The 11,289-nt window shown below is 45.3% G+C and overlaps 1 protein-coding gene across 2 annotated transcripts in view; it reads left to right on the top strand.

The window, feature by feature from the left end:
- The first annotated feature begins 9,955 nt into the window (after nt 1–9,955).
- LOC135524216 (SLIT-ROBO Rho GTPase-activating protein 1-like) overlaps nt 9,956–11,289 on the top strand; it is a 159,023-nt gene continuing 157,689 nt past the window's right edge. For both annotated transcript variants that reach the window (XM_064951558.1, XM_064951557.1), the window contains exon 1: nt 9,956–10,467. In XM_064951558.1, coding sequence (XP_064807630.1) covers nt 10,404–10,467 — 64 coding nt within the window. In that variant the 5' untranslated portion in view covers nt 9,956–10,403. The remainder of the gene's footprint in view (nt 10,468–11,289) is intronic.

Genomic DNA, 11,289 nt, shown 5'->3' with positions numbered 1-11,289 from the left:
AGATGGAGCAAAAGAACCACATTAGTTTCAGTACACATTGTATGCTGAATATATAGTACCAGTGAAAAGTTTACATAGAAGAATAGTGAAGACGTCAACACTATGGAATCATGTAATAAACAAAGTGTTAAACAAATCAAAATATATATTTTATATTTAAGATTATTCAAAGTAGCCACCCTTTGCCTTGATGACAGCTTTGCACATTCTTGGCATTCTCTCAACCAGCTTCACTTGGAATGCTTTTCCAACAGTGTTGAAGGAGTTCACACATATGCTGAGCACTTGTTTGCTGCTTTTCCTTCACTCTGCGGTCCAACTCATCCCAAACCATTTTAATTGGGTTGAGGTCAGGTGATTGTGGAGGTCAGGTAATCTGATGCAGCACCATCACTCTCCTTGTTCAAATAGCCTTTACACAGCCTGGAGGTGTGTTGGGTCATTGTCCTGTTGAACACAATTGATAGTCCCACTAAGCGCAAACCAGATGGGATGGTGTATCGATGCAGAATGCTGTGGTAGCCATGCTGGTTAAGTGTGCCTTGAATTCTAAATAAATCACAGACATTGTCACCAGCAAAGCATCCCCACACCATCACACCTTCTCCATGCTTCACGGTGGGAACCACACATGCGGAGATCATCCGTTTACCTACTCTGCATCTCACAAAGACATGGCGGTTGGAACCAAAAATCGTAAATTTGTCTCTTCTTATTGGTGTTTTTTAGTAGTGGTTTCTTTGCAGCAATTCAACCATGAAATCCTTATTCTTCCAGTCTCCTGTGAACAGTTGATGTTGCGATGTGTCTGTTACTTGAAGAATTTATTTGGGCTGCAATTTCTGAGGCTGGTAGCTCTAATGAACTTATCCTCTGCAGCAGAGGTAACTCTGGGTCTTCCTTTCCTGAGGCGGTCCTCATGAGAGGCAGTTTCATCATAGCGCTTGATGGTTTTGCGATTGCACTTGAAGAAACTTTCAAAGTTCTTAACTTTCCAGATTGACTGACCTTCATGTCTTAAAGTAATGATGGACTGTCGTTTCCCTTTGCTTATTTGAGCTTGGTTTTCTACCAAATCAAAGTTTATCTGTCACGTGTGCCGAATACAACAGGTGTAGACCTTACAGTGAAATGCTTACTTACAGGCTCTAACCAATAGTGCAATACGGTATTAGGTGAACAATAGGTAAGTAAAGAAATAAAACAGTAAAAAGACAGGCTATATACAGTAGCAAGGCTACATACAGGAACCGGTTAGTCAGTCTGGTTGATGTAGTATGTACATGTAGATATGGTTAAAGTGACTATACATATGTGATAAACAGAGAGTAGCAGTAGCGTAAAAGAGGGCTTGGTGGGTGGCGGGACACAATGCAGATAGCCCGGTTAGCCAATGTGCGGAAGCAGTGGTTGGTCGGCCCAATTGAGGTAGTATGTACATGGATGTATAGTTAAAATGACTATGCATATATGATAAACAGAGAGTAGCAGCAGCGTAAAAAGGGGTTGGGGCACACAATGCAAATAGTCCGGGTAGCCATTTGATTACCTGTTCAGGAGTCATGGCTTGGGGGTAAAAACTGTTGAGAAGCATTTTTGTTCTAGACTTGGCACTCCGGTACCGCTTGCCATGCGGTAGTCGAGAGAACAGTCTACGGCTGGGGTCTTTGACAATTTTTAGGGCCTTCCTCTGACACCACCTGGTGTAGAGGTCCTGGATGGCTGACAGCTTAGCCCCAGTGATGTACTGGGCCGTTCAAAATACCTTCTGTAGTGCCTTGCAGTCAGAGGCCGAGCAATTACCGTACCAGGCAGTGATGCAACCAGTCCAGGATGCTCTCGATGTTGCAGCTGTAGAGCCTTTTGAGGATCTCAGGACCCATGCCAAATCTTTTTAGTTTCCTGAGGGGGAAATAGGGCTATCTTCTGTATACCACCCCTACCTTGTCACAACACAACTGATTGGCTCAAAAGCATTAAGAGGGATAGAAATTCCACAAATGAACTTTTAACATGGTACACCTGTTACTTGAAATGTCGTCCAGGTGACTACCTCATGAAGCTGGTTGAGAGAATGCCAAGAGTGTGCAAAGCTGTCATCAAGGCAAACGGTGGCTACTTTGAAGAATCTCAAATATAATGTTTTTTGGTTACTACATGATTCCATATGTGTTATTTCATAGTTTTGATTTCTTCACTATTATTCTACAATGTAGAAAATTGTAAAGTAGGTGTGTCCAAACTTTTGACTGGTACTGTATATTTGGGGAGTATATATATATATATATATACTGAGCAAATATGAACGCAACATGTAACAATTTCAAAGATTTGACTGAGTTATTGTTCATATGAGGAAATCAGTCAATTGAAATGAATTCACTAGGCCCTAGTCTGTGACTGGGAATATAGATATGCATCTGTTGGTCACCATTTGCCTCATACAGCGTGACACATCTCCTTCACTTAGAGTTGATTGAGCTGTTGATTGTGTCTTATGGAATGTTGTCCCACTCCCCTTCAATGGCTGTGCGAAGTTGCTGGATATTGATGGGAACTGGAACATGCTGTCGTACACGTCAATCTAGAGCATCCCAAACATTCTCAACGGGTGACATGTCTGGTGAGTATGCAGGCCATGGAATAACTGGGACATTTTCAGCTTCCTGGAATTGTGTACAAATCCTTGCAACATGGGGCCGTGCATTATTATGCTGAAACATGAGTTGATGGCGGCAGATGAATAGCATGACAATGGGCCTCAGGATCTCGTCACGGTATCACTGTGCATTCAAATTGCCATAGATAAAATGCAATTGTGTTAGTTGTCTGTAGCTTATACCCACCCATACCATAACCCCACCACCACCATGGGGCACTCTGTTCACAACGTCGACATAAGCAAACCACTCGCCCACAGGATATAATTCCCGCTGCCCGGGAACAGTTGAAACCGGGATGAATCCATCCAGCACACTTCTCCAGTGGCCATTGATGGTGAGCACTTGCCCACTGAAGTCGTTTACGACTGTGTTGAGGATGGTTAGCACGCAGATAAGCCTCCCTGAGATGGTTTCTGACAGTTTGTGCAGAAATTCTTCAGTTGTCCAAACCCACAGTTTCATCAGCTGTCCGGTTGGTTTAGAGTGCCCTTTTATTGCCTCCAGCACAAGGTGCACCTGTGTAATGATCATGCTGTTTAATCAGCTTCTTGATATGCCACTTCTGTCAGGTGTTTGGATTACCTTGGCAAAGGAGAAATGCTCACCAAATTTGAGACAAATACACTTTTTATGCATATGGCAAATTTCAGGGATCTTTTATTTCAGCTCATGAAACATGGGACCAACACTTTACATGTTGCGTTTATATTTTTGTTCAATAGAAAATTGTCTATAGATAGACCTTTTCTCAATTAGATTTGCTCATCTGCTTCGTTCTCTCTCCTCCGTCTTCTCTCACCTCTTGCGTCCTCTCCTCCGTCCTCTCTCGCCTCCTTTTGAAAAGTGTCCAAGTTAATCGAGGAGAGTTGGTGATGGATGGAAATTGGTTTTCTTGAAATGAGACGGTCCTTCTCCGCTCGCGTCATTAGGCAAATTATGTTTACAGTGGTGGATTCCAAAAGAACTGTGTAAACTGACAAATTGCAATAAAGTAACATATTGTTTTTAAACGTGTGCATGTTTTTATTCAAAAGTGGTGTGGCAGATTTCAAAACTCTTCCGTGGTAGGATACACATGAGTATCCTCAATGAAAGTTGGCAATCAAGGAGGGGAGGACGCTTCCGTTTGTCTACTAACGAATTGGCACTCCTCTAACGCTTATCGTTTTCCAGGTCACGGAGGAGAGAGGACAGAGGATGATCTTTTGCCAAAACGAGAGAACCCCATAATGTACAAAATTGTTACTCAGTTAAAATGGGAATAGTTGAAAATATTAAAAGGTCTCTTTTCACAAAGCATGTTGAACACCAAATATGCTCTATATTCTCATAGGTTCCTTATCAGGGATGTTGATCCTGTTAAAGAAAACAACTGATGTAAATTGATGTCACTTTTTACATAAGATCATTTCATACATATATTTTCACTGATCTGTTGGTTCTAGTCTCATACAGTAGACGCACCTAATTTGAGGTTTATGTCACACACCACAGATTAGTGGATGGATGGGTGACTTGTAATATTGTATGGAATATATTTTATTTTTACAAAACCATTTTGAAGTGTAGAAACCGCCAAAGCTATTTCACCAATGGAAATATTGTTACACTGGTAGCAGGTGAGGCCTCATTTGTATAATAATTGCAATGTCACTGGTGCCACTTTGATGCAATGTACAGCCGTGTTTATAATATCAACACTGCCTTGGGGAGTATGTATATGTGGATCACACCCTGTACATACCTGGGGAACTTCTAGCAGGGATTTCCCCGATATTATCAGAATACATAATCGGCCATCTGGCAATTCTGGCAAATTCCAGATGGGCTGGACACACAAAACTGACAGACAAAAATATTTTATTTTATATATATACAAAAATAAATAAATGGTAGGTGACAAGGCCAGTGGCCCATTGGCCTGTTAAGGTGATATTTAAATTTAAAAAAAACATTTTTTACTCACAATTTCTCTGTTATACAAATCTATGATGAGCCTTTGGCTGGTCATTGAGCAATGACCGGTCCCCCTACCAACATTGTCAGGCCCGGTTTAATGATAGGCTGAGCTGCGGTCACGCGAACTCACATTCAAAGTGAAAACGCAGCATCGGCATAGACCTGTTCCGACTCTGTCATCAGTTAGAGAGCCAAGATCATGGATGGAAAAACATGGAAAGGGTGCCTGTAAACATAGAAAGAGCACATTCTACATTGTCCTCTCACTCTAAACGTTCTATTTTCAGGTGGCGAAAGCCATGACTTGGTCAAACAGTAGTGCATTATCCTCATGAGTCCTGTAATGAAAGTGTGTGCTGTGCCCCCGTGTCTGTTTTGCTGGGGCCTGCTGCTGTAATGAGTGAGCCACTCGACTCTCCCCCATGCGCTTGAGAGAGAAATGTGTCCTGGTCATATAACGTTTAACATTACATTACATTTAAGTCATTTAGCAGACGCTCTTATCCAGAGCGACTTACAAATTGGTGAATTCACCTTCTGACATCCAGTGGAACAGCCACTTTACAATAGTGCATCTAAATCATTTAAGGGGGGGGGGTGAGAAGGATTACTTATCCTATCCTAGGTATTCCTTGAAGAGGTGGGGTTTCAGGTGTCTCCGGAAGGTGGTGATTGACTCCGCTGTCCTGGCGTCGTGAGGGAGTTTGTTCCACCATTGGGGGGCCAGAGCAGCGAACAGTTTTGACTGGGCTGAGCGGGAACTGTACTTCCTCAGTGGTAGGGAGGCGAGCAGGCCAGAGGTGGATGAACGCAGTGCCCTTGTTTGGGTGTAGGGCCTGATCAGAGCCTGGAGGTACTGCGGTGCCGTTCCCCACACAGCTCCGTAGGCAAGCACCATGGTCTTGTAGCGGATGCGAGCTTCAACTGGAAGCCAGTGGAGAGAGCGGAGGAGCGGGGTGACGTGAGAGAACTTGGGAAGGTTGAACACCAGACGGGCTGCGGCGTTCTGGATGAGTTGTAGGGGTTTAATGGCACAGGCAGGGAGCCCAGCCAACAGCGAGTTGCAGTAATCCAGACGGGAGATGACAAGTGCCTGGATTAGGACCTGCGCCGCTTCCTGTGTGAGGCAGGGTCGTACTCTGCGGATGTTGTAGAGCATGAACCTACAGGAACGGGCCACCGCCATGATGTTAGTTGAGAACAACAGGGTGTTGTCCAGGATCACGCCAAGGTTCTTAGCGCTCTGGGAGGAGGACACAATGGAGTTGTCAACCGTGATGGCGAGATCATGGAACGGGCAGTCCTTCCCCGGGAGGAAGAGCAGCTCCGTCTTGCCGAGGTTCAGCTTGAGGTGGTGATCCGTCATCCATACTGATATGTCTGCCAGACATGCAGAGATGCGATTCGCCACCTGGTCATCAGAAGGGGGAAAGGAGAAGATTAATTGTGTGTCGTCTGCATAGCAATGATAGGAGAGACCATGTGAGGTTATGACAGAGCCAAGTGACTTGGTGTATAGCGAGAATAGGAGAGGGCCTAGAACAGAGCCCTGGGGGACACCAGTGGTGAGAGCGCGTGGTGAGGAGACAGATTCTCGCCACGCCACCTGGTAGGAGCGACCTGTCAGGTAGGACGCAATCCAAGCGTGGGCCACGCCGGAGATGCCCAACTCGGAGAGGGTGGAGAGGAGGATCTGATGGTTCACAGTATCGAAGGCAGCCGATAGGTCTAGAAGGATGAGAGCAGAGGAGAGAGAGTTAGATTTAGCAGTGCGGAGCGCCTCCGTGATACAGAGAAGAGCAGTCTCAGTTGAATGACTAGTCTTGAAACCTGACTGATTTGGATCAAGAAGGTCATTCTGAGAGAGATAGCGGGAGAGCTGGCCAAGGACTGCACGTTCAAGAGTTTTGGAGAGAAAAGAAAGAAGGGATACTGGTCTGTAGTTGTTGACATCGGAGGGATCGAGTGTAGGTTTTTTCAGAAGGGGTGCAACTCTCGCTCTCTTGAAGACGGAAGGGACGTAGCCAGCGGTCAGGGATGAGTTGATGAGCGAGGTGAGGTAAGGGAGAAGGTCTCCGGAAATGGTCTGGAGAAGAGAGGAGGGGATAGGGTCAAGCGGGCAGGTTGTTGGGCGGCCGGCCGTCACAAGAAGCGATATTTCATCTGGAGAGAGAGGGGAGAAAGAGGTCAGAGCACAGGGTAGGGCAGTGTGAGCAGAACCAGCGGTGTCGTTTGACTTAGCAAACGAGGATCGGATGTCGTCGACCTTCTTTTCAAAATGGTTGACGAAGTCATCTGCAGAGAGGGAGGAGGGGGGGAGGGGGAGGAGGATTCAGGAGGGAGGAGAAGGTGGCAAAGAGCTTCCTAGGGTTAGAGGCAGATGCTTGGAATTTAGAGTGGTAGAAAGTGGCTTTAGCAGCAGAGACAGAGGAGGAAAATGTAGAGAGGAGGGAGTGAAAGGATGCCAGGTCCGCAGGGAGGCGAGTTTTCCTCCATTTCCGCTCGGCTGCCCGGAGCTCTGTTCTGTGAGCTCGCAATGAGTCGTCGAGCCACGGAGCGGGAGGGGAGGACCGAGCCGGCCTGGAGGATAGGGGACATAGAGAGTCAAAGGATGCAGAAAGGGAAGAGAGGAGGGTTGAGGAGGCAGAATCAGGAGATAGGTTGGAGAAGGTATGAGCAGAGGGAAGAGATGATAGGATGGAAGAGGAGAGAGTAGCGGGGGAGAGAGAGCGAAGGTTGGGACGGCGCGATACCATCCGAGTAGGGGCAGTGTGGGAAGTGTTGGATGAGAGCGAGAGGGAAAAGGATACAAGGTAGTGGTCGGAGACTTGGAGGGGAGTTGCAATGAGGTTAGTGGAAGAACAGCATCTAGTAAAGATGAGGTCGAGCGTATTGCCTGCCTTGTGAGTAGGGGGAAGGTGAGAGGGTGAGGTCAAAAGAGGAGAGGAGTGGAAAGAAGGAGGCAGAGAGGAATGAGTCAAAGGTAGACGTGGGGAGGTTAAAGTCGCCCAGGACTGTGAGAGGTGAGCCGTCCTCAGGAAAGGAGCTTATCAAGGCATCAAGCTCATTGATGAACTCTCCGAGGGAACCTGGAGGGCGATAAATGATAAGGATGTTAAGCTTGAAAGGGCTGGTAACTGTGACAGCATGGAATTCAAAGGAGGCGATAGACAGATGGGTAAGGGGAGAAAGAGAGAATGACCACTTGGGAGAGATGAGGATCCCGGTGCCACCACCCCGCTGACCAGAAGCTCTCTGGGTGTGCGAGAACACGTGGGCGGACGAAGAGAGAGCAGTAGGAGGGACTGGAGGGAGGCATAGGCTGAGATGAACTCTGCCTTGTTGGCCGCAGATCGGCAGTTCCAGAGGCTACCGGAGACCTGGAACTCCACGTGGGTCGTGCGCGCTGGGACCACCAGATTAGGGTGGCCGCGGCCACGCGGTGTGGAGCGTTTGTATGGTCTGTGCAGAGAGGAGAGAACTTCCGGTTCCGGGTTGGAGCGAGCGGTCGCATCTACACTTCGGTCCGCAGGTAGTATAACTTTTCATTACATTTTCATTACATTTCATTATAGTACAACGGTTTGATTTGTCTAATCTTAGCAATTTCTTCTTAGCTAGCTACATAGCCGTCTTTGTATCAAAGATAATTGCATAATTATCGTATTTCGTCGTCCTAACGTAGTCTACACTGCTATCTGCCCAGCAGCTAGCTAAGCAGCTAGCTAACGTCCACCGTCCACCAGCACTGTAAAAACTATTACACTCAACTGAACGACTCGATTAGTGTAGTGTTAGCTAGCTACATAGTTGTCTTTGCTGTCTTCGTATCCAAGATAATTGTGTAGTTTAGAGTGTGTAGACTTAGAGTGATTATCTTAATTTACCGAGGTTATGCAATTGAGGGAAAGACACTAGTGGAGGCTGCTGAGGGGAGGACGGCTCATAATAATGTCAGGAACGGCGCAAATGGAATGGCATCAAACAGGTGGAAACCATGTGTTTGATACCATTCCACCCATTCTGCTCCAGCCATTACCACAAGCCTGTCCTCCACAATTATGGTGCCACCACAGGTGCCTCCTGTGAAAAACACAGCTTTGGAAGCTTCGTACCCATGTCCCTGTCAAAGGGGGATCCTATAAATCGTCAAGTCCGCCCCTGCTTCCTATGTTTACCAGAAACCAAAGGAAGCATTCAAAGAAAATATGATCCTCACTACAATCAATTATGGGGAGGTTTGATAATGTTGTGGGGTTGCTTTGCTGCCTCTGGTACTGGGAGCCTTGCAGGGCCGGCTCTAGACTTTTGGGGGCCCAAAGCAAGGTTTAGTTGGGGGGGCACCCCTTCTCGTAGCAAAACATTTTATTGTCCTCCCTCTTGACAGTGGAGAGAATAAAAAAAAAAAAAAAAAAATCCTGCAATTCTAAACATTTTGCCATGGGGCGGAGAGAAAACATTGCAGTTTTATAGCTTATTTCCTGCAATTCTACCCATATTGAGATGGGGTGAAGATAGCATTTTTTAAATCCAGTTTTAAAGCTGATTTTGTGCAATTCTACACATTTTGTAATGACTTATGCTATGCCATGTTAATATGATATCTGAGTGGGAAAGACTAACAAAGTCATCGAGGGTCCCCCTGGAGGTCAGGGCCCCCTGCGTGCCCGGTTGGTATTCGGCCATGATTAAGACAAGTTTAGATAGCTGGCTCGACGAACCACCAATCTAAACATTGTAGCTGACATGGCTAATTGAGTGACTGTCAGTGACTGACATAAAAAGAGAAGAACTGCTGATGCACAACCAAGTTCTAAAGCTAATCTCATGCTATTCTACACATTTTACAAAGAGCTTGAGATAATCGAGTGTTTTTAAAGCAAATTTCCTGCTATTCTACATTTTCTCATAAGGCTAATAGAAAATGTAGAAGTTGTATACTTAATTAATCTCATGCTATTCTACACATTTTGCAATGAGGCTGAGAGAAATGTGCAATTTTAAAGCTACGTTTAGATAGCTGGTTTGACTAACTACCAATCTGAACATTGTTAGCTGACATGGATAATTGAGTGACTGTCAGTGACTGACATAAGAGAAAAACTGCTGATGCACAACCAAATTTAGAAATTGCAGGGGGGGGGGTCCGACCAAATCATGGGCTGGTATGGGGTTGTTGGCGGATCGCAGTGATGTGGGTTGGTGTGGATAAAATGTCAGGCCCGAATTCTTGCCCAAGTCCGCCCCTGTAATCGGCCCTACTGGTTAGACAAAAAACATGTCAATCCATGTCTTGTTTCCGTTATGCCTATTCGAACCCTCCCATTTCCACAGTGACTCTCCCGCAGCTGAGCTGCAGTCAGTCTTGTCTGTGAAAAACAACGAGGCAAATGTGAAGTGTGGGACCGGGGAAACTAGAGCACCAAAGGAAGTATAAGATTAAAGTCTACATACTATATATTGGTACTCCGCGTGCAGTAAAACCTCGCGCCTTCTCTACCTGCGTTGAAAATTGTAACGTTATACTTTACTGCGCGGTTGATCTGATTATCAAAGGTTATGCTGTTGCACCGACTCGACATCTTCGCTCTGCCTGCCGCGGCATAGCCAGCGGTTATCAGTGATTTCATTGATTGATATCAGGATTTCGTGTTGGCCTAGTCTTTTCCAGCAATAGTCTACTCGTGTAGGACAATGGACTGAACGTTTTCTTGAAAAGGAACTTTTTTTTTTGTGTTGACTAATAGTTTAACTTCCGAACTACTCTGAATCGACCTGAAAATGTCTAATACAAAGTTCAAAAAGGATAAAGAAATCATTGCTGATTACGAAAGTCAAGTTAAAGGTAAGTTTGTTAATGTTGTATGAACATAATTTGTTCATTTTATTTTATCCCCATGAGGCTAACTTCTATTCAATGACAAACCAAATCCGTGTGTCCAATGTCTAAACTCAGACCATGAGATGTATGGGTCAGTGGCATACCGCAGTTTCAAGGTCTGAGCAAGAATTGCAGTTCTATAACTAATCTCATACTATTGTACAGATTTTGTCACGAGGTTACGATAAAATGTTTATTTTATAGTTAATTTCCTCCAATTCTACATATTGCCATGGAACAGAGTTGTATAGCTATTCTACACATTTTTGCAATGAGGCTGAGAAATTTGCGTTTTTAAAGCACATTTCCAGCTATCCTGCACATTTTGGCAATGAGACTGCAAGAAATTTAAAAAAAAAAGTGAATTTCCTGCTATTCTACACTTTGTGTGTTGCCATGGTTTATGTTCATATCAGTGGAGGCTGGTGGGATGAGCGATAGGAGGACGGGCTCATTGAAATTGTTGGAACGGTATCAAACATATGAAAAACACATGTTTGGCTCTATTCTATTCCAGCCATTACAATCAGCTCGTCCTCCTATAGCTCCTCCCACCAGCCTCCACTGATTAACACGCTATCTTGGGGTGGGGGGGGGGGGGGGGGGCTGCTACTGTTCATGACGCTGTTCATGACGCTGCTCCTGCTACTGCCACCACACCCTTTAATCCATTTTAATTGTCTCTTGTGTTCATTAAATGGATCACAACCTTTTCTTTGCAACTTTGGGTATAAATCCAATAGCTTTGGCTTATTATGAAAATGTATTATGTGGTCAAGCCAGTCC

The sequence above is a fragment of the Oncorhynchus masou genome, chromosome 31 (genome assembly GCF_036934945.1).
Source record: "Oncorhynchus masou masou isolate Uvic2021 chromosome 31, UVic_Omas_1.1, whole genome shotgun sequence".
Taxonomy (NCBI): domain Eukaryota; kingdom Metazoa; phylum Chordata; class Actinopteri; order Salmoniformes; family Salmonidae; genus Oncorhynchus; species Oncorhynchus masou.
This window is presented reverse-complemented; position numbering and strand designations above follow the sequence as displayed.